General features: G+C 58.5%; 6 protein-coding genes across 6 annotated transcripts; 3 read left to right on the top strand and 3 right to left on the bottom strand.

The window, feature by feature from the left end:
* Positions 1-212: 212 nt before the first annotated feature.
* Positions 213-1461, bottom strand: THITE_2121854 (uncharacterized protein). The gene is made up of 3 exons (XM_003656709.1): positions 1164-1461; positions 800-1095; positions 213-740 (listed from the first exon to the last, which is right to left on the bottom strand). Exons 1-3 carry the CDS (start codon positions 1321-1323, stop codon positions 426-428), a joined length of 771 nt encoding a protein of 256 aa, XP_003656757.1. The 5' UTR covers positions 1324-1461; the 3' UTR covers positions 213-425.
* Positions 1462-3079: 1618 nt separating this feature from the next.
* Positions 3080-5441, top strand: THITE_2121851 (uncharacterized protein). The gene is made up of 2 exons (XM_003656708.1): positions 3080-3839; positions 3893-5441. Exons 1-2 carry the CDS (start codon positions 3123-3125, stop codon positions 5165-5167), a joined length of 1992 nt encoding a protein of 663 aa, XP_003656756.1. The 5' UTR covers positions 3080-3122; the 3' UTR covers positions 5168-5441.
* Positions 5442-8343: 2902 nt separating this feature from the next.
* On the top strand, positions 8344-11117 carry THITE_2121849 (uncharacterized protein). The gene is made up of 3 exons (XM_003656707.1): positions 8344-8805; positions 8870-9904; positions 10029-11117. Exons 1-3 carry the CDS (start codon positions 8469-8471, stop codon positions 10421-10423), a joined length of 1767 nt encoding a protein of 588 aa, XP_003656755.1. The 5' UTR covers positions 8344-8468; the 3' UTR covers positions 10424-11117.
* A 3-nt stretch (positions 11118-11120) lies between these two features.
* On the bottom strand, positions 11121-14331 carry THITE_2121847 (uncharacterized protein). Its single transcript, XM_003656706.1, has one exon. It carries the CDS (start codon positions 14062-14064, stop codon positions 11596-11598), a length of 2469 nt encoding a protein of 822 aa, XP_003656754.1. The 5' UTR covers positions 14065-14331; the 3' UTR covers positions 11121-11595.
* On the bottom strand, positions 14332-17022 carry THITE_2121846 (uncharacterized protein). Its single transcript, XM_003656705.1, has one exon. It carries the CDS (start codon positions 16738-16740, stop codon positions 14599-14601), a length of 2142 nt encoding a protein of 713 aa, XP_003656753.1. The 5' UTR covers positions 16741-17022; the 3' UTR covers positions 14332-14598.
* A 1433-nt stretch (positions 17023-18455) lies between these two features.
* On the top strand, positions 18456-20545 carry THITE_114886 (uncharacterized protein; the record flags this gene model as incomplete). Its single annotated transcript, XM_003656704.1, has 4 exons — positions 18456-18827; positions 18890-18922; positions 19002-19754; positions 19862-20545. 4 exons carry the CDS (start codon positions 18456-18458, stop codon positions 20543-20545), a joined length of 1842 nt encoding a protein of 613 aa, XP_003656752.1.
* Between the last annotated feature and the right edge of the window lie 880 nt (positions 20546-21425).

Raw genomic sequence — 21425 nt, 5'->3', positions numbered from 1 at the left:
GCTCTGCAGTCTTGGCAGAGGGCTTTGTCGCGCTGGGCATCCCCACTTCTGTGTATATATACCACACTTTGTCCTCTCCTTTCCTCTCTTTTGTACTAGAACAACGCACTCTCTTTACATTCCGATGCTCTGCGACGATTCTTCCATCACTCCACGCCACTGTGGCTCGCTGTAGCGTGACATAAGTTTAAGATCACCAACCCGGAAATAGAAACCTGTCTGTAGAACCCAGAGTCTCAGGGTTATTGCACAGTTAAACACACGATTCCTATCCTCCAGCTGCAAGACTCCATGGAATTTCTCCTCCTTGTCGTACCGGACCCTTCCCAGTCTTTATGCAGACTTCGGTTCCTCAAGAACCTTTGACATTACCCAACCATGGGGTCCGCCATCCACATGGCCTGACACTTCCGCCCCTGCGATGCTCACATCGCCAAAGCAGCCGCCACCCCCGCTAGCCCGAGCCAGCACAGTCTCGTCCGCCAGGTAGCCGCACCACTGCCCAGGCCCTGTCCAGAGCTCGTCTGCACAGTGGTGGCGTCACCGGGCGCAAACATGACCGGGGCGTTGAAGATGTCGGTCGAGGCGCGGATCTCGTCGGGGCTCAGCATCGGGTTGTTCAGTGCGTCGCACGACGGTCTGTCACTGTTGCTGGGGATGCTGTTGGTGACGGAGATTGGAAGATCGAAGATGGTGTAGTAGTCCGTGCCGTTGAGGCGGAACGACTGCCGAATGGAGATCTGGAGGCCGTTTCTGTCAGTCTGACCAGCTTTGTATCCGTACTGAGTGAGAAACGCACATTGTATACCCCCCGGTCGGTGTCCCCCAAGCCCTGCTGCCCGCCATCGCCGACGAGGCAATCGGGCCAGGTCCACCTGACGTGCTTCACGGTGCTGCCGGGCTCCTGGAGCATGATATCGCCCAGGCTGGCGTTGTTCGCCGAGGCGGTGCCGTTGGTGATGGTGAAGTTGCGGCCCTTGTCATAGCTGAAGAGGAAGATGGTGATGTTGTGAATTTGGCTGGGGCTGTCCTGAGCGTACGGCGGCAGAGGGAGGCGGCCGTCCGCCGAGACGTCGAGCGCGATTTCGATGAGGTCTGGGAACAGTTGGTAAAGGGCCAAATGAAGACCACGTAGGCAGCGAGAGAGCGAATAGATGACAAACCTCCGCCGAGGGGAGTGTCCGGCTGCGGGGCATCGACGATAGCAAAGCCCGGCGTAAATATCTGGCCGTTCGAAATGGTGAAGTTGGTCGCAGACGATATCCGGGCAGCGAACAGCAGTGCTGACCCCACGTATGCGGTTACGGATTTGGAGGACACCATGCTGCCAGCAGAAGGAACAACGCCAATCAAGGTAGAGAGCGAGGATGATGAAAGTAATGTGTGTGAAAATAAATAAATAAATAAATAAATAAATAAACTTGGTTACTGTCTACTGTGTAGCGAGCGAATGAAGCAAGACGGCCATTAGAAGGTTTCTAGTGTAGAAGTTTACATGTAGTGGAGAGACAAGAAACAGACAGCGGCAAGAAGATCAGGATAAAGTGCCCACCAAGCCAGGAGGAGGCCGCTCGATGACATCGTCGGCCGACCGAGGATTTAATAACGGAACGAGATTGGCAGGAACGAGCTAACGAGATATCTGGCTCGCTTCCAGCCCTGTCCCGGATCCGCTTCCGTGAGGATGCATTGGCATGCCTGTCTTGCTCGGATGGAGGGGAGCCGAAAGTTGAGAGAGAAACATTCGCGGTTTCTTTGGGTAATGCCAGTTTCAATCGCCTTTTTTGGACAAGGCATGAATGATGAACGGTTGATGGCCGCAGGAGCCACAGAGAGGGCCGGGCGCGCCATAACATACATGCTATTAAGATGTGGGCATCGCGGTGACCTCGAACGGTGGCAGGGAAACCGGGTGCGACGAGCAAGGATGTTATGCATGTGCAGTGCTGCCCGGAGAGGTTTCAGATCAAGAAATTTCCCGGGTCCTGGCACCAACACTTGATCTGGTAAAGTCTGAACAGTGAGGTGGGGCACACTTGCGGCGCCAGGGCCCGAGGCTGCCGGCGGTGGGGCCGAATGGCCGAACCGCTGGAACGGCCGAAACTGCTGCACCTATTGCATCGCTGAATGGCCGAACGTTTGTTGTGCCCGAGTTACCGGACACTGACATTGATCCAAACCCTAGCTACGCAAGGGGACAACAACAAACTTCAAATCCATTTGCAGTTGGGGCGGAGTTGAACTGAAGACCAGAAGCTTTCTTCTGTTATCTTCTGAATCAGCTACAGTGCAAATACCGTGAGACGGAGAGTCGAGCTCCTTCCGCCGGACGGTCAATCACTGACCACGCTGCCAGGCGTCATCGCCGATTGGTCAATCCATCTCCGTCCTGCCGTCGTGGAGAGACGGGCTCATCACGAGTTCATGACCTGCACATATGTGCCTGAGCATTCACCCACCTTGTGACTGAGGACCGGGCCCAGAAAATCCCTCTGGAGAGTACTGCCTTCTGGACAAGATCATCCGCAGAGGTCCCTGATTTCTCCAGGGCAATTCTTCTCTCCTCGACGGACAGGAGCCACTCAACCTCTCTATTACCTGGGTCGCGCCGTCCCCGGTTAACCGGTCTCACCACTGTGGCACACAAACAGACCTAGGCATCCATGGCGGCAGCACGCGTCCTCTGCCGGGTTCCCAACCCGATCCTCAGCCGGCGAACCATCCTCCCCCGCCGCCTCTTCACCACCTCGCCGGCCAGCGTCTCCAAGCTGCTCAAGATCTCCCCCGAGGTCTCCGCCGCCCTCGCCTCCAACAAGCCTGTCGTGGCCCTCGAGTCCACCATCTACACCCACGGTGCCCTCGGCGCCGACCTGCCCGAGCAGCTCGACTCCATCGTCCGCCTCCATGGCGCCGTTCCCGCCGTCTGCGGCGTCCTGGCCGGCGTGCCCACCGTCGGCCTGACGCCCGCCGAGATCGCCCGCATGGCCCGTGAGGGCGCCGCCAAGGTCTCGCGGCGCGACCTGGCGTTCCTCGCCGCGCGCGGCGTGCTCCGCAGTAGCAGTAGTGGCGGCGATGCTGCCGGTGTTGCGGCGGGCCACGGCGGGACGACCATCTGCGGCACCATGGTGCTCGCCCGGCTGGCCGGCATCAGGGTGTTCGGCACCGGCGGGCTGGGCGGCGTGCACCGCGGCGGCGAGAGCTCCATGGACGTGTCGGCCGACCTGACCGAGCTAGGCAGGACGCGCGTGGCCGTGGTGAGCAGCGGGTGCAAGGGCTTTCTGGACATCCCGCGCACGCTGGAGGTTCTGGAGACGCAGGGCGTGCTGGTGGCGACCTTTTCGGACGGGACGGACGAGGCGGGCAGAAAAGGGGTGGATTTTCCTGCTTTCTGGGTGCGCGAGAGCGGGGTGCCCAGCCCGGCTGTCGTGAGGGACGAGAAGGAGGCGGCGGCGATCATCCTGGCCCAGGAGCGGCTAGGGATCGAGTCCGGGCTGCTGTTCGCGAACCCTATCCCAAAGAGATTCGCCATCTCTCGGGAAGAGATGGAGTCCGCCATCCAGCTCGCCGTGGCCGAGGCCGAGGAGATGGGCATCACGGGGAGCGCAAACACGCCGTACATTTTGAAGAGGATCAAGGAACTGACCCAAGGGAGGAGCGTCTCGGCAAACAAGGCGCTGGTGCAATCCAACGTTGCCCGGGCGGCCAAGATTGCCGTGGAGCTGGCAAAGATGATGGGCGGGTCGCCGGTTACGCCGAGGACCGTGACTTCTTACTCTGGCACGGACGGGGCTGGCATCACTTCCCCCCCGGGGCTTAAGTTGGACGCAGAGGTCAAGGAGGTAGGGCATAATTAGGATGATGCCTTCCAGGTTTTTCAATTGACCGGGCTTAGGAATCCCACCCAGTGGATGTTCTTGTGGCGGGTTCGGTCGCTCTCGACTTGAACTGTGACTATACAGGGGGCGCGGCACCGCTCAGCGGCACGCCAGCCTCGCTCTCACCCGCTCTGCACACGTCCAACCCGGCCACCATCCAGCAGTCCGTGGGCGGCGTTGGCCACAATATTGCCTTGGCGGCACACAGGGTCAGCGAGGAGGGCAAGGTGCGGCTGTGCAGCATGGTCGGCGACGACATCGCCGGCTCAACTATCCTCTCGGCCCTGCACCGCTCGGGCCTCGACACGTCCTGCATCCGCCAGCTCGGCCACGAGTACCCGTCCACCCGCACCGCGCAATACGTGGCTGTCAACGACGCGCACAAGAACCTCGTGCTCGCCATGGCCGACATGGCCATCTTCTCGACGCACTCCTTCCCCGCTTACTGGGAATCGGCCGTGGCGGCGGCCAAGCCCAAATGGCTCGTCGTCGACGCGAACTGGTCCGAGGCCGATATCCAGACGTGGATCAGCGCCGGGCGCGCGCACGGCGCCCGCGTTGCCTTCGAGCCCGTGTCGGCGGCCAAGTCGCAGCGCCTATTCCCCGTGCTCCCCGCCGCGCGCCACCACCACCACCACGCGCATCACGCCCATGCCCGCCCCCTTGGCCTCTACCCGCGCGCGGACGTCGACCTCTGCACGCCGAACGAGTACGAGCTGCGCGCCATGTACGAGGCCGCCAAGCAGCGCGGCCACCTGGACGGGCACGCCTGGTTCGAGGTTCTCGACGCCTTCGGCATCGGCCTGCGCGGCGGCGGCAGCAGCGCGCGCGACCGCTTCGTGGACATCGCGTCCGCCGAGATCGCCGACGCCGGCGTGCCCGTCCAGAGCATCCAGCTGCTGCCGTACGTTCCGACCATCGTCGCCAAGCTGGGCGCGCGCGGCGCCCTGCTGACCACCATCCTGGCCCCGGATGACCCGCGCCTGCGCGACCCTGACCACGCGCGGTACGTGGTCGGCAGGTGCGCCACCGACCACCCCCACGTGGGCGGCGTCTACATGCGGCTGTTCCCTGCTGCCGAGAGGGTCGCGGACGTGGTGTCGGTGAATGGCATCGGGGATACCTTCACCGGTGTGCTGGTGGCCGGGTTGGCCATGGGCGGGAAAGTGGAGAGGCTGATTGATGTCGCGCAGAGGGCGGCGGTGTTGACGCTCCAGTGCGAAGACGCCGTGAGCGTGGAGGTCGCGTCGTTGAAAGAGGATGTCAGGAGGGCTGCGGAGGAGTCGAGGTGAAGGAAGGGCCATCCGGCCTGACCGAACATCGGTGAAGTCGTCTGCTGCGAAGGCCGTATGGCAAGGCCGTATTGCGAACTCAAGACGGTAGCATGGTTCCGAGGAATCTGTTCCTCGACCTGTTCCAATCCTCCGGCATGGCGTTGGATGACCATGTTTTCTCGAACAGCCTCCCAGCATTGCCAAGCTTTGCTTGAGTTGCCGAGACGTCCCCCGATCAAAAGCCCACAACAATCTCGACGGAGGCCTGCACCTGGGCTGCTCGGCGCCGGGAAGCTCCACACGCAACCAGAACGATTGGATTTTAGGCAGCATGTCTACACGTAGGTGGCGTTTGTTTTGGAACAGTTCCCCCTCGGAAGGCTGCCCCGAGACGGACCGGGTAGGGTGGGGACCCCTGACCGGGCCGGTTCCGGGAGGAATGTAAGCCACATTCCAGAGCCTGGACGGCACATTTCTGGTTTAAAGGTGCTGAAGCTGTGTGTGATAAAGTCTAATGACACTGGAATGGGCTCAACAGGGAAGCGCGAGCACTTAGAGCTCATTAGGTATACTTAGTGGTTGTTTGTATTATGACAGAACTCTTCTCAAGTCGTGCTTGGAGACAAAGCATACCGGTAGGTGCAGTCAATTGCCTAAGCCGTTTTATGACAAGCCCAAAATGTAGTGTTCTCGTGCGGTAGTACGAGCGGTGCGTAGAGGATATGTCATTATTGGAATACAATATCTTCGAGATAGATGACCCAGTTGTCCTTGCTTGCCTTGCTAATTCGTCTATTGCTGGGAACTTGGACCGAGTACCCAAAGTGCTGCCCCCAGCGGTTCTGTCTTCCGTGATCTGAAAAGCCCTATAAGTCACTGGACAGCTCAGTGCCCTTGACCTGACTCATACAGCCTGGCAACAGAATGGAAATAGCCTCTTCTATCTCAATCCTGTGTAAACTACAATATATCCACACTGGTCTCTTACTGACTGCAGCTGTTGACTGACACAAGACCTACGTTTCTCAGCATCTTTCTAAAGAAAAGTATACTTATTCACAACCAGAGCCTGTTGACAATCTGAACCTATTGACAAGCCGGCCCCATTCACAAGCCGGACCCCAAAGCCGTATCTAGGCACCAAGTCCTCAGCCGACAGGGTGCACCATAGCGCATCTCGTAGCGCAAAGGAAGCGAACCCGAAGCTACTCTCAGCAGAGCTACTATGAGTTTCATGGACAACATCTCGAGCGGCAACCTCACTCGCTGGACTATGAGGGCACTTTCGATGACCACATTAGCAATGCCGCGAGATGGTCAAGCATTGAGAGGCATGTTCAGAAAGCAAGGTCGCTGGCCTTGTGCAAATTCCGCCAGAACATTCCGCCAGAACAAGGCCACCATACCTACAACGGGTGTTTGACGTAGGCATCCACTAGAAGGAGGGTAACGGGACACAGGCGAGTACTTTACCGAAGCAGAGCAGGATTAGAGAGCGGGCCAGGAAGTAGTGTAAGATGTAAGAACTGCAACAAAAGTGGCTTGAAACACAAAAGCAAAGTTAAGTTGTTACTGACGATGAAAATTGGACATCTTAATCATTACCTTCTCTCAATCTGTTTGAGCAATGCATGCAAACTAAGAGATCCTTGTCTCATTCTCTAGATGCTAATGTAATAGGGAAGGAAAAAAAAAAAAAAAAAAAAGAAAAGAAAGAAAAAGAAAACAAAAAAATAGAATCGGCTACCAACATCTCCAGGAAGTAAGGCAGGTAGAAGAACAGGGGGCATGTAAACTGTAAAGCTATGTGGTTGTCAAGAACCATACAACTGGACTGCAGAACAGCCCACAGTGACACCATCATCTCCTGAGGACACAGCTCCTGTAAGACCAGATTTCCGAATCGGGGAGAGCTGCAGATTCCAACAGCCCCGCTCTTGCATCCACACTCACTCAAGCAATACTCGATGTAGTGTAGGTACACAGGTAAGCCTATAATGCTGCATGGCCGTTCCTTATCGGTGCCGTCCTGTCGGAATCTCGGTCAAGGTTGGCTAAACTGGTTTCCTGTGTGATGGCGGATGGCGGAGTGATCCGTGTACCGTAGCGTAGTTTTGCCCAGTAAGGTGGCGCCAGGAGGGCCCAAGCTCCCCGAGTGGGGCTCGCCTGAGATGCTGTGTGGGCTGTCCCACTTGCCCGTTTGACAAAATGCAGCTGGGGAAGGGTGACCAATGAGAGCCGGCCGATTGCAAGCCGGTGGTGGGGTCGGGCGGCCAGCCACGCCCAGATCAGATCATCCCATGCTCGGAATCAGCCCACCCCGTGCCTGAAAATGGGGAAAAATGACGGATTTGCGATCTGTGGTTCGCACGTCTCTTCGCCGCCAGCCAGCTCCAAACAACAGAACGTTCCCGCCTCTTGCCCAATTTCTCCAAAACACAATAGCACAATGCCTCTTCCACTCCCACACCGTCACTGCGCTGTGCCAGACCGTTGCCCCCCCGCCCCTCACGGACCCCGACCCGCGGGTCCCGGAACTTAGCATTGGCGGCTCCGTGAGACTCGCTGCTACCAACAATTAATTACCCCAGACAGCGGGCAGTGAGCTCTATGCAGATCACTCGTACCACAACAAAAAGGGTCCCCCAGTGACCCTTGACGATACGTGCAGGTTCTTGTTTCTGGAGAGAGGCAGGTACCGTACTCCAGATCCAGCCATCAGGGGCCGAGGCTTTGGTTGCTACCTGCGCATTCTGCCCCGACATCTTCTCTCAGGGACTTGTCGTCCACATTCGCCAGGACACCCCACTCTGGAAGCCAGCCCGGTCGATATACATTTATCCCATCGTCACGCCCTCAACGAGCCCAGCTTCTGTCACTGGGCGGCTGCGTGCCGTCCGCTTTGGTCTGAGATTCACACTGCAAGCACAAGCCTCTCAGTCCCAGCGGACCGCGGCTCAGCATGTCTCCAGCTGCCGTTCTGGACAACAAGTCCGGGGAGGACCAGCTCAGCGAGGACCGGATGGACACAGCCGAATGCGTCGACCGCCTGAGCCTGCTCCGCAGCATGCCCGAGGCGCCCCTGGAATGCCAGGTTTGCGTCGTCGGCGCCGGCCCGGCCGGCCTGATGCTGGCCTGCAACCTGGGCCGCTACGGTATCAAAGTCGAGATTGTGGACGACAGGGCCGACCAGACGCCCGTGGGAAGGCAAGCCGCATAAGACTTCTCTCCGTTGTCTGCCCGGAGCCGGCTGAATCTGACTCGTCCGTCCTGCAGGGCCGATGGGCTGCAACCCAAGACGATCGAGACCTTCCGGCAGATGCGTCTGGTCGACCCCCTGCTGCAGCGCGGCGTCCGAGTTTACGACATCTCGTTCTGGCGTAGCACGCCGGACGAGCCGCTCCATCGCCTGGGCCGTGAAATCCACTACCCGCCCGTGATCGACGTGTTGGACCCCTACATCCTGCTGGTGCACCAGGGCATGATTGAGAGCCTGTTCATCGAGGATCTGAGGAAGCGTGGCTACGAGGTCCGGAGGAACACGGCGTTCGACTCGTACAGTGTCTGCGAGGACAAGAGTGGCCCTCTCCAGGTTAACTGCCGTGCGAACGTGGCGCAGGAGCGCAAGACAATCCTTACTCAGTACTTAGTCGGCTGTGTGTAACCCCTTTTGACGTCGCAATATGTGGCTGAGAGCAAGCCGGACTGACGTCTGCGCAGGTGATGGCGCCCACTCTAGGGTCAGGAAGAGCATCCCGGATGCGAAGCCCCTCGGCCTGTCGCAGCAATCGGTGTGGGGTGTGCTCGACGGAGAGCTGGTGACCGACTTTCCTGACATCTGGTCCAAGACTTTGGTGTATTCGCAGGAGCACGGCTCGATCCTGATTGTCCCGCGCGAGCGCAACATGACGCGCCTCTACATCGAGCTCAAGAACGGACCGAGGGCCGACAGGAGCCAGCTCGGTCAGGAGTTCGTCATGCAGCGCGCCCGGGAGATCATGGCTCCGTTCTCCATCCAGTGGAAGTACATCGAGTGGTTCGGCCGCTACCAGGTCGGCCAGCGAGTCGCAAGCCGTTTCTGCGACAACCATCTGCGCGCCTTCCTCGCCGGCGACGCCAGCCACACGCACTCGCCCAAGGCCGCTCAGGGAATGAACACATCGATGCACGACGCCTGGAATCTGTGCTGGAAGCTCAACCTGGCCGTCCGTGGTCTTGCCAAGCCTGCGTTGCTGGCGAGCTACGAAGAGGAGCGACGTAAAATCGCCCTTGACCTGGTCAACTTTGATTACGAGCACGCAAACCAGATTGCTGGGGGCGATGCCGAGGCACTAGCCGAGAACTTTAAGACGAACGTCCGCTTCATCTCGGGCGTAGGAGCCGATTACGGCGAGAACGCCATCAACATGGTCGAGCCCCAAGCATGGGTTATGGGCGAGGCCAAGCCGGGGTGCCTCCTGCCGCCGGCCAGGGTCACGCGCTACATCGACTCGAACCCGGTCGACATCCAGCTCGACATCCCCATGCTGGGCCAATTCCGCATCTACCTCTTGATGTGGGACGTGCACCAGTCGCGAATCTTCCTCGACACCTTTTGCCAGGCCATTGCGTCGAGCGACTCGCTCATCAGCCAGCTCTCGGCGGCCGCGAGCATATCCTACACCAAACAGCCGCGGGCGCCCGCCCCGGAGGACATCTATCTCCGGCCCGAGCGCTACACCGCCGTCAGCCACCTCTTCACATTCGCCCTGATCAGTACGTCCTTATCCTCCACCCCCCCCACCTCCCTCCCTCTCTTCCCTCTTCTCCCCGGTCCCTTCCCGAACCGCCTCCTCACCCGCTGTCAATACCCCGTACTGACTCCAACCTGCGTACCCAGCAACCATGCCCAAGTCCGAAATCGAAATCGCCGACCTGCCCCCCCTCCTTCAAGACAGCCGCTGGACCTTCTACCTCGACGACCTGCCCGCCGCTGGCACCGTCACCGCCACCACTCCCCCGATCCCCTCCGCCGCCGCTCCCGACGTCGTCGTCGGCCGCGGCTCGCTCTGCACTAACAAGTGGCTCGGCAGCCTCGCGCCCGGCGAGGTCGCCATTGTCAACGTGCGCCCAGACGGCTACGTCGGCTCCGTCGGCCGCTGGGACGCGAGCGTCGACGACGTCGCCGCCGGCGAGGACGCCGCTAGGTGGTTGGATGCCTACTATGGCCGGTTCTTGACCGTGCCGGGCGCCGGCGTTGCCCCTGCTACTACTGCCGCTTCTGCTGCCGTGTAGGTGTATAGGGAGGTGTGGGGGTCGGGGAGTATGGCATGGCATGGCCTGGGCGGGGGCTGAGCTCTTAGCCTTTGCTTTGGTCCTGGAAATGGGGCTGTGGTTGTGTGGTGCTAGTGTTCACGTTTATATCGGCCTGGAGTTGGCTGGTCGGTTAATTTGGTTAGTCGAGGAGGAAGCTACTCGCCGTAAGGGGTGAGTAGAATGAGTGGCGCAGTGAATACGTCAAGCGAGGAGGGAGAAGACGGGTTGTTAAAAGTTGTGGGTGCTGTCATGGTGATGAGTGGTAATGGATGAGGAGGAGGTCCCTGCCATTTCTGGCTCGCGAGGCCATATTATATATACGAAGGCTGTCTCGAGGCAGCATTTGTTGAGGTCAAGTCGTATTTGCATTTTCCTTGTCATTTTGTTTCTAGTTATATATGTATGGTGTTTGGCGTTTTGTTATGATAACAAACCTAGAGAAGGGTTTTAGCTGCTGCTTCTTCTGCTTGTGCGACTTTTGGGTTGGCCGCCTCACCAGGTAAGGTAGCTACTCAATGTGCTGAGTTGGACGCGCTGCACTCTCACCTTGACGATGTTCGCCCCTCTCCTTACTCACTTGCCGGTGAGGTGGACTGAAACGTGGTTCGGATTGATGGGCCATTCCGATTTTAGCTCGACTAACTAGTTCACCGTGGTTTCGGTTCCTGAGCATCAAGGACGCCCGCTCGACGTGACCGTTCTAAAGATATCGGAGACAGTATATAATAAGAGGTGCCGGGGGAGCCAGCAGTCTGGCGGTGCCCAGTTTGTCTTCACTGTAGTGGAAACCAGCTTATGCGAAAGAGTCTTCTTACGTACATTTGCTTAGTCCTACTGAGGTGTAAAGAACAAGGATGGAGGTAACTTGACATATGTACGGGAACATGCAACTCCTATCACTACCATCTCCAAGCCAGGTGAGGCAATCCTCAGGGGCCCTGCCATTCCACATCTGTCTTGGATTCGATTTGATATGTCACGGTTTGGTTCCGACCAAAGCTGTTGTTGGGTATCACGACGACCTCGGCACCGTGGTATTGAGCTGGTGGCGCCGGCTTGCGTTCCTTGCCGCCTTTCGGATTCTTACCCCCGTGAACCGGCGGTCGATAAGGCTGAGCGAGCAGATTCAGCTTACAACTTCCAGTGAAACTCTAGGTGGCCTCGGCCCCAGAGAACATTTTCTCCAACCGATCTATAAGGAGCGCTGTCTTAGATGGCGGCGGCAGCGATGGCGCCGGTGCCCCCGATCGCGACGAAGAGGGTCTCTCCCAGCTCTCCACAGGCCGATGCGGCGCCTCGGGCCAAGGAGAAAGAATCTTGACGAGCTGCCCATGCCCCGAGCGGCGAGCCAGGTCCTCCGGCGTCAGGCCGTCCCTCTTTGCCTTCAGGCTGGCACCCTTCTCGAGGAGCAGGCCAACAAGGCCTTCGAGTCCTCCGTCAGCGGCCACATGGAGGGGTGTCCACCCCCCCACGGGCGGCGCAGATACGTCGGCGCCTTTACGGATGAGCAGCCGGACGAACTCCTCGTGTCCCCGCGAGACGGCATGGCTCAGCGCGGTTCTCCCCGCGAAATCCGTTGCCGTGAAGTTGGTCGCTCGGTCGAGGAGCAGCCGCGCCAGGCTCTCATATCCCTTCGCGATCGCAAACGGCAAGGCTTGCTCTGCTGTCTTGGAGAACGCCTCTTCGTTTCCCTGGACCTGTGCGCCATTGCAGACATCGATGAACCGCTGCATCCCCGCAATCTTGTCACTGAGATCCACCTCTGCTTGTTCGCACCAGCCACACCGACTGACAAGGCCGCTTTGCTTGCGGGACTCACGATCGAGTTCTTCCGCCAACCGGCGCTCTTCCTGTTGGAGAGCCTTGATTTTCTCCCTTAATGCATCCAGTTCCGCCTGTTTGTTGACCAGCTTTTCTTTGGTGACCCTTATAATCTCCCGGTCTTCTTGCGCGCCGCTTTTCAGCGCGTTACGCCTCCGACATAAATCCTCCAATATCTCGGAGGCGCCCGACAGCTGCAATGCAGTTGTCACATTGACAGTCACAGCCGGCGCTCCAGGAATGACAGTGGGTTTAAGAGCAAATCTGCGCTGCGATGAGGATGCCGGAGGGGACGCTAGGGCCTCGACCTCAATCCCCAGGGTCATGGCGACGTTATTGGCAGTGAATTTCCCGGGGAGCTTGTCTCTCCAAGCCATCGAATGTTCGGCCATCTCCTCCAGGGAAGTTTCCCTAGAGGCAACCATGAGGCAGCAATAAGGCCGTCCTTCAGTGTCGAGCTGCAGGACGGCCACAAAGTCGGATGCTTTCCTCTCCGTGTCTCGGAATCGAACCAGAATCATCTGCTTAGCGTTGGCGGCGTCTTTGAACACACCCTCAATCAAGGCTCGTTCCTTGTGCCACAGAGTTTTTGGGTGGACCGCAACGAGCTCCAAATTGGGAACGGACTTGCGAATATGAAACCAACAGGTTCCTGCCGCCGCGGAGAGTGGCTTGTGGCCACCATCAAGCTGGATCTGAACTAAGCTGGCAGAAGTCCCTGGTCCAGACTTCGCAACCAGTCTCGCACGACGACCCCTAGGTCTGAGATACTTGTCGGGCTGCCCTCCAGGTGCAGGAACAAGCGGTATTCCGACTACCATTTCGTCGCCTTGAACGCCGCATTTCAGCAAGCCGAGGAACTGGCCGTCAACTGTATGACGGAGAGCCAGCGGTAAGCGCAAACTGCCACCTTGAATCTCGAAAGACGAATCGGCGGAATGATCCACGACGACGACCCGTCCCGAGTTTGCAAAGTGCGAAGGGGCCGGCGCCAGGGCAGTCCCGAAAACGACGGGGGATCTATCGCCGGGGTCCGGGCCCTCCGCACCAAGATCCCACGCAAGAATGGAGTCGTCTCCTATGTCCTTCATGATCTGTTCTTGCAGACGGCGGAAAGCCTTGTCGCCTTCGCCGTATATCATGGGCATGGAGACACCGAAAATGCCGAGTAGGCAGTAGGCAATGTCCTCCGGTCGTTTCGTCACTCTTCGGGAGGCCCATGACATCCGCTGAGCAACGCTGGCGTGATGCAGCTCCGTAATCCCCAGCAGGAACGAGGTCGGTATTCCCGTGATGGTTTCGACCAGATCGCACAAATCCCCTTTGGTCCCTATACATTCCCAGCCGGCATCGTAGAAGCGCAAGTTGAGTGGGGCGAGAAGCTCTTGCAGCGTCCACCCTCTTTGGAACCAACGGCTGGAGGAGAAGGCAGACTCGGAGACCTTGTGGCGGTCCCATGCTCTTGTTGGAACGTCGGAGAGGTAAGCGTAGCAGATAGCGGCATCTCGATACCATCGAAACATGGAGTTGATGGCCTCCTGAAGTTCGACCAAGTTGGTTTTGTCGATGCAGCACGTGTCGATCCAGACATACTGGTAGCCATCTTTCTTGGCCCGTAGGCAACACCCAGTCACTTTTGCCGGCCGTCCCGTGGCCGACTTTAGCCTCCCATCCAGGACATCGCGGTACGACACTTCTTCGTGGTCAGCGCCCCAGGTGTGTGACAGGATGGCGTAGGGGGGCGGGTCGGCGTAGAAGAACTCCTCCAACGTGAAGGTATCGACGTTGAGCAGCCGCATTTCGCACTGTCGACCGGTGCCACATAACGGGTGCGTGCGTTGTGCGAAATGGCCGAATGCCTCAGAAGCGATGCGCAGCGTCACAGTGAGAGTCAATTGTCTGGGTTCCCGCTGTCGTTGACAAGATTGAGGGCAGAGAGAGTTGGCAGAGGGCAGGCTTCAGCCCGCCGGTATTGAAGGAGGGCGGAGCGGCTGAGTGTCAAGCAGTGCGAGGCGCAGCACCCTGCATCCCAACTGGCCAACTCGGAAAACAATTTCAGCCAGGCACCTCTGCAGCTCGGCAACTGCGCAGGTGGCCAGACAAGGCTGTCTCTGCACTGGGTACAAATCTTGGGGCTCTACTCGCGCCGAACAGCGAGAAGCCTTTGCCAAAGGGAGACACAGTCTTTGCCCGGCTTGTGTTATAGGTACCAGGACTAGAACGTGAACGGCTCACAAAATTCTTCTGGTTCGGGCATTTGAGGAGGAGGTCCTTGGTAACAGTTTACAGCTGCTCTGGGTGTCAGCTGATAACGTCACTCACCATCCCTCAATTCAGAACCGCAGGAGGGTGACCCTCCCCTTCTCATCCTCGCCGACGACCCACCGCTCGTCCCCGGCAATATGGCCTCTGGCGACGAGCTCCGACCACATCTCATCGGAGAAGAAAACCTCCTTGCTTCTGACCGGCAGCTCTTTCTCGTTGCTAAGTCGCCGCTTGGCTCTCGTCTTCTTTCCGGTATCGCCCCCATTGTCCTGGTCCGATGCAACTGGCGGGGCGCCCAGAACCGAGACCGCCGGCCGGACATGCACCGACAATGTCTCAAGCATGAAGCAGTGGCGGGCTGTCACGCGCACGCCGGCGGCAACGTCTACCATCTCGGTAACGGTAAGGTAAGGGAAATCCTCGTGGCGCCAGCAGGGCGCCCAGCCGGGCCAACGAGTCGATCCGGTCGGGGAGAAGGGGCTTGCGGAGTTGTTGTCGCCGAATTCCCATGGCCAGCCCGTAGCAGCCGCCGAAGATGCTTGCGGCAGCCGGTCATTACCAGAATGCTCAGTGCTAGCGGCGGCATCCAAGGATCCCTCAGACGACGCAGGGACGCTTGTATATGTTTTTCGGGGCCCAGAAACACGGCGGCAAAAGTTCATGTGAACGTCTCCGTCCGCACCACATGTGTCAACCCATATGGGACCGTGAACTGGGCCGTCGATGATGGTGGACAAAACCGGCGCTTTGAGATCGACAAGCTGGCCTATTCCGGTAGTCAGATCGCCAGTGGACCGAGAAGCAGCGGGATAGGCCGCTTGAGTTGGGGAGCTCGGGGTTGGGATGATTGGAATCCCTGTGCTGCGGACGAGATGAACGCGTGGCGGGCTGAGAGAACTGTGCTGGCCATCAGCCCAGCGGTGCTCTTCCTCGATGACATACAGATTCCGGTCATCCAGAGCTAACCCCCTGAGTTGCGGTGTTGAGCGTTGGCGCAGCCCGTAGAAATCTAGTTCACGCCAGTCCATGCGTCGGATAACTTGTGGCCCAGCGGTAGCAGTCGCAAGCGATATTCTCCTCGGCCGGCCTCGATCCGCAGTGGAGTGGGCCACGTCGTGCGCCTGATTTACCGCCGCGCTGCCCTGCCCGTTCCATAAGCCGGGCGGCAAGGATGGCGCCCGGGAAACGGCTGGCCGCTTGCCGCCTCTTGGATCTTCGGATGGGCGGTATGGGCTGGGCGATGAGATGTCCCATACAGCCAGCTGTTCAATGGGATCATCTTGGTAGAGCGAACGGTTAGGCTGCCAGAAATATACCGCGTAATGGGTTGCTGTATGCGCTGAGAAGAAGCGATCGGATCGGTTCAGAGGCAGGCCGAGGAAGTGTAGCTTCCACTCGGAGCGAAATTCGACGGTCCATGTCGGTCCGGTGGTCGTGGCAGTCGGGTGGCGGACGACGTCGAAGGCCGTCACAAAGTGGCGATGCACAAATTCGCGAGCGTTGAGTTGGTGGTAAGGGAGTGCTTCCGCCCACTCAAAGATGAGCACGCCCTGGGCAAGGCGGACTCGACGAATGTGCTTCGATCGGACGTCGAAGGGTACCGGGAACCGCTGGCCGGTAGCGGGGTCGAGAATGAGGTAGACATGCCCGTCGCACCGGTCCGACGGCGCTCCACGGTTGGTACCAAGCGCGGCCGGGTACACCAGCAAGCCGTCTTCTTGGCTGTACCACCAGACGGGATCAGGGTAATGGAAGCTGGATGTCTTGTCGTTCAAGCGCAGGAAGCGATTCCACGTGGCAACGCCGTAGAATGAGAAAGGAGACCCGCTTTCCTGGCTGCTGACGGCCAGATCGATTTTCTCGACGACCCGAGGCCGTCCGCGGCTCAGGTGGTAGTATCGGCGAGACACCTCGGCGAACACAGCGGCCCAGTTGAAAGGCCGCTCGGCAACGTCAATGAGTTCGGCTCTGTGGTTTCGAAGAGCGGTTGACGGTAGTGGCGACAGCGACGACGGTCCTGCGGCAGCAGCCAGGCGCAGCTCACGACACAGGGGGAAGTTCCAGCGCAAGAGCCGCAGCGAGACGCGCTCGCTAGTAAAGACACTGTACCATTGCCGAGAGACGGCGCGGCAGCGCACGCACGTCTGCGGCGAGAGGTACGAAATGACGATCACGAAGATGTCCCACGGAAGTTCGGTGAAGTCTCTCATGTTGGCGGCCTTGATCGGACAAAGTGGGCAAAAGCGAGGCAGGGAAGAATGGTCGCTTCGAAGTTGAAGGTCATGGTCGGGGAACCGCGAGCTGCTACTAAATGTCTGGCCGTGCCTGCCACATGGAAGCCGAGAGGCCGGGCAGACAGTTGCAGCCGGAAGGCGCAGGCGGTGCAATTATGTCGTACCTGATCTGATTCTGGCGCACCTTCCTCACCCGATGTCTACAGACTTCATGTGCGACGTCGTACGGACGGGAGTCACGGGGCGGGCTGCGTTTCCTGTTCAGGATGTCCGTGTCTTCCTAAACCGGCTCCGTCAGCTCCGGAACCTGTCATACGCCTAACCCTAACCCCTGCTTGCCTTTCAAAAGATTAGCGAGTTAGTAAGCGCCTTTCACGTCCGGACATGTATGTGTGCGAATAAGTTGATCCTGACGGATTTCAACTACAACCCACCACGGCCGGCCGGCACGAGAGCGAGCATTCGATATCTGCTACCACCATTCTTGAAACTTCGGGTATGTGAGTAAATTACCCCCCTCCTCCAAGCTGTAATGTAGACAATAAACATAAGAGTAGGAAAGTGCGGGCGACGCCAGAAAGTGAAATGAATTCACCGAGTTACACCCGACAGTGTCGCACAGACATGTGAAGCTCTAACTCATCAAAAGTTAGAGATAGAGCGTGGATATGCTAACAGTTGGGAGTGCAGCTAATAACACTCCGTCTATTACTGTCAATTACACCCTTTTTATCGCTGTCTATAGCACACTTTCTATGACTGTCAATGGCGTACATTACATAGAGTCCTCGAGCGTTCTGTACGAGGGGTAACAGGGTGGGCTGGTGGTCAGGGGTAGACAAACGGAAGATAGCACTCGAAAAGGACTATCATAATGATCCACGGTGTGTCCAATGCTTGTCCTTCAAAGCAAGTACTTCCGTACCTACCATAGCGCGCCACGGGGGGTTGTCGACATCGTCTGCACTACCACCTTGGAGCACGAATTGGATCACACAGTCGTAGGAGAACGTCCAATTTTCTAAAATCATCGCCATGAAAGTCGCCGAGACGAAATTCTCCTACCTCTTAGAACACAATATAGTTGAAAGAGCATCCCTCAGTATAAGAGAGCGTCTTCAAGGGAAGGGATCATTTTTAAGAAGAAATATTTTCGGTAGAAGGTTATCCCTGGAAGGAGAGTTGAACGTACGTTCTCCTCCCGGGGGAAATATTTCGGTTTGTCGGACTGTCCCTGGCCAAGGAGATGGGCCCCAATACCATTTCGACAACCCCCCGTGGCGCGCTATGGTAGTTGAGAACGCCTCGAGGACTCACAGGCTGGCAACCTATGAAAGAAGGACGCTACGTCCGTGTTTGCCCAATGGGGTAAACGGAAACGCAGCAAGGAAACGGCGGGAAGCCCCCATGTCAGCACGATGCGACTGGACTCCGTATCGCGAACGCTTCCCATCACCTCACTTACACTAGTTCGGAATGATCGCACTGTGCAAGATTGTATGAACCAAATTCAATGGAACGTTGGTCAACGTTTATTAGGTAGCGCTGCTGCCTGAGCAAACGTCCTGGTCCTCGAACTTGGTCTGTTCAGTTTCCTCTCTTGAGAATTCTTTCGGCAAACCCAAGGCGGCGGAATAGGTAACCCGCCTCCTCACACCAAGCAATCAGCGGAAAGACGTAGAGACGGAACGATGGCGGAAATCAACACCAGTCCGGAATACCAGGAGCAGTACCAACAGTACCAGCAGTATCAGCTGAACCCTCAACACCAGCAATACCAACACTACCAACAGTACCCCCAGGACCAGCAGTACCAGCAGTATCAAGAGTACCAGCAGCACCAGCATTACCCTCAGGACTACCAGCTGCAGCACCAATTCCAGCAGCTTCAGCAAGACCAACAATATCAACAACATCAGCAGTATCAGCTGGAGCCGTTGAAGCAAGATGGACTGGTCGAGGCGGCGCAGGCCGGCGAGCTCGATCCCCATTCGGAATGGAAGGCCGGACCGCGGGAGCGGATGATCGTGGCCACCATGGGCATCATCATTCTGCTCGTTGCCGTATGTTCCAGTGTTGGCCTGGGATTCGGTCGAGTAGAGGTCTCAAGCTGACACGACACAAGTTGGAAACCGACATTCTTGTGCCCGCTCTCCCGGTACGTGCGCACACACACGCGCGCGCGCGCTTGCGTCCTTGGCATCGAGCTTCGCTAACCGTGCAAATTCGGCGCCCAGACGCTGGCAGCGGACCTGCACGGCACCTCGATAGAGACCTTCTGGGTCGGCACCGCGTTCCTGCTGCCCAGCGCGACCTTTCTGCCCTTCATCGGCGCCACCAGCGAGATCCTCGGCCGGCGCGCCATGCTGCTGGTCTGCAACCTCCTCTTCACCGCCGGGACGCTCTGCTGCTGCCTCGCCAATGACTTCTCCGTCCTGCTCGCCGGCCGGGCCATCCAGGGCGTGGGCGGCGGCGGCCTGTACACCCTGACGACGCTGGTCATCACCGACATCGTGCCCCTGCGCCAGCGGCCCAAGTATCTCAGCCTCATCTCGGCCGTGTTTGGCCTGGGCGGTGTCTTGGGTCCTCTGCTCGGCGGCGTCATCTCGCAGAAGACGACGTGGCGGTGGCTGTTCTACATCAACTTCCCGTTCTGCGGCCTCGCTTTTGCCACGGTGCCGTGGGTCGTCAAGCTGGAGCCCAAGAGGAAAGGCTCGCTCGCGGCGAACATGCTCCGCGTAGACTGGATCGGCGGCGCCATCTTCGTCGCCGGCTCGACCAGCTTCCTGATCGGCATCACCTGGGGCGGGATCAACTACCCCTGGAGCTCGTACAAAGCGTGGCTGCCCATCCTGCTGGGTGGCATCGTCGTCGTTCTCGCGCTTGTCTACGAGGCGTTCGTCCCGCGCGAGCCGTTCCTGCGGCTTTCCGTCTACTACAACACGTCTTCAACCATCGTCTTCGTCTTGACGCTGTTTCAAGGTCTGATGGTATGCCGTGACTGCTGTCCTCTTTAGCTTGACGCCCGTGCTGACTTTCAACCCCCCACATTACACAGCTCTACATGCAACTGTACTACCTACCCTTCTATTTCCAGGCCGTGAAAGAAGCCAGCACGATTCTGTCGGGCATCTACCTCATGGCGGTCAACATCGTCCTGTTCCCCATCGCCGTCGTCTGCGGCATTCTCATGACCAAGCTGGGCACCTTTGCCTGGGCGAACCAGATCGGCTTCGCCGTCATGACACTCGCCAACGGCCTCTTCATCCTGGTCAACCAGAACCTGAGCATGGTGGCGCACCTGTTCATCTTCCTGGTGGTCGGCGTCGCGCACGGGTTCCTGATCGGCTCGCTGAACGTGGCCACGCAGGCGATCGCGAAGCCATCGCACATGACGTTCGCCGTGTCCATGTGGTCGTTCAACCGCTGGTTCGGCACCTGCCTCGGCGTGTCGATCGGCGGCGCCATCTTCAACAACGTCCTGCTGCACTCGCTCGAGAGCAAGGGGGCGAGCGAGGCCGACGCGGCGGCCATCTCGCAGAACTCGGAGGCCTTCATCGGCACGCTGCATGGAATGCCGGACGGCGACCTGAAGAGCCAGCTGACGTGGGCGTACGTCGACGGCTTCCGCGGCATCTTCTACTTCATGGTTGCGCTCTCCGGCCTCGGCCTGCTTCTCTCGCTGTTCATCCGCAACCACAGCATGAATAAGCCGACCGACTCGGCCCACGTGCTGCGTAACGACGCGTCGGACTCGGGGCCGGCGGCGGCCGAGGCTTGAACTCTCGTTTTCCGTACGATTCGTCCGTACGGTTGGTCTGGGGAAACGCGAGGCCGGCCCGCGTTATTGTGCCGGGTTCATTCCTTCATGGAGCACATGCATTCCGTACCTTCAAAGTGAAAGTGTTCTCACGACTGCTATGCCCCCAAGTGCCGTTCTCCAGGACCTTCGGCGCAGCTTTGCCACCGAGCAGGTCTCCTTCCTTCCAAATCGAGGTAGGCTGTCCTTGCCCGCGAGTTTTTCAGGAGCCGCAGTTCCAGGTTTCTCGAGGTAGGATCCACTCCGAAACTTGTCGGCTCGATCTCAATGCGGCGCATTAGCCACTCGCCCACTCCTCGGTCGAATCCTGCAGTCAAGACGGGGCAGCGTCCGGATATAGCGTCCGGAATGCACGCAAGCCATACACTCCATAGTTCGCCTGGAACTTCTCCTTCGGGCCTCGGGGTCCTCGGGCGAGTCGAAAGACCACTCGCAACACGCCTGCGCGGCCCCCAACAGACTTGACACCCAACACACAGTGCAGTCTCACTGTGTAGCATCCATGACGTCCATAGGGCAACGCGGCCAATCGCGAAGGATCAGATGAGGTCCGCTTGGTGCGGACGTGCTGTTGCGTTGTCAAGTCTGCTTTTTGTAGGTAGGTGGGTTCGGAACGTTAGCTGCGCCGGCGCATTCGAGTTATGTATTCCGTAGTGTACCAGTGTGCCCAGCGAAAAGAAAGCGGCAGGGGCTAACGTTAACTGCCCTGGTAACACGGCATCCATGGATGGAACAAATGCGTGCATCCTCCATTGAAGTTGTGTTGAGGCTGAAGTGGAACACCAAGGACCCGCCGAGATCTCTGGGCGCTGCTCATTCCAGTTGCGGCCCGATTCTTGGC

The sequence above is a fragment of the Thermothielavioides terrestris genome, chromosome 5 (assembly GCF_000226115.1).
Source record: "Thermothielavioides terrestris NRRL 8126 chromosome 5, complete sequence".
NCBI lineage: Eukaryota > Fungi > Ascomycota > Sordariomycetes > Sordariales > Chaetomiaceae > Thermothielavioides > Thermothielavioides terrestris.
Note: the sequence above shows the minus strand (reverse complement) of the source record. Positions and strands in the feature narration are given on the sequence as shown.

What these genes read in the sequence shown, in the direction of transcription:
- THITE_2121846 (XM_003656705.1), bottom strand. Translation starts at nt 16,740, where the DNA reads ATGAGAGACTTCACCGAACTTCCGTGGGACATCTTCGTGATCGTCATT.
- THITE_2121854 (XM_003656709.1), bottom strand. Translation starts at nt 1,323, where the DNA reads ATGGTGTCCTCCAAATCCGTAACCGCATACGTGGGGTCAGCACTGCTG. An exon ending in GGACACTCCCCTCGGCGGAG is followed by an intron (nt 1,096 to 1,163) that starts GTTTGTCATCTA and finishes AACTGTTCCCAG; the next exon opens with ACCTCATCGAAATCGCGCTC. An exon ending in CCGACCGGGGGGTATACAAT is followed by an intron (nt 741 to 799) that starts GTGCGTTTCTCA and finishes AACGGCCTCCAG; the next exon opens with ATCTCCATTCGGCAGTCGTT.
- THITE_2121849 (XM_003656707.1), top strand. Translation starts at nt 8,469, where the DNA reads ATGCGTCTGGTCGACCCCCTGCTGCAGCGCGGCGTCCGAGTTTACGAC. An exon ending in TACTCAGTACTTAGTCGGCT is followed by an intron (nt 8,806 to 8,869) that starts GTGTGTAACCCC and finishes ACGTCTGCGCAG; the next exon opens with GTGATGGCGCCCACTCTAGG. An exon ending in CTTCACATTCGCCCTGATCA is followed by an intron (nt 9,905 to 10,028) that starts GTACGTCCTTAT and finishes CTGCGTACCCAG; the next exon opens with CAACCATGCCCAAGTCCGAA.
- THITE_2121851 (XM_003656708.1), top strand. Translation starts at nt 3,123, where the DNA reads ATGGTGCTCGCCCGGCTGGCCGGCATCAGGGTGTTCGGCACCGGCGGG. An exon ending in TGGACGCAGAGGTCAAGGAG is followed by an intron (nt 3,840 to 3,892) that starts GTAGGGCATAAT and finishes GACCGGGCTTAG; the next exon opens with GAATCCCACCCAGTGGATGT.
- THITE_2121847 (XM_003656706.1), bottom strand. Translation starts at nt 14,064, where the DNA reads ATGCGGCTGCTCAACGTCGATACCTTCACGTTGGAGGAGTTCTTCTAC.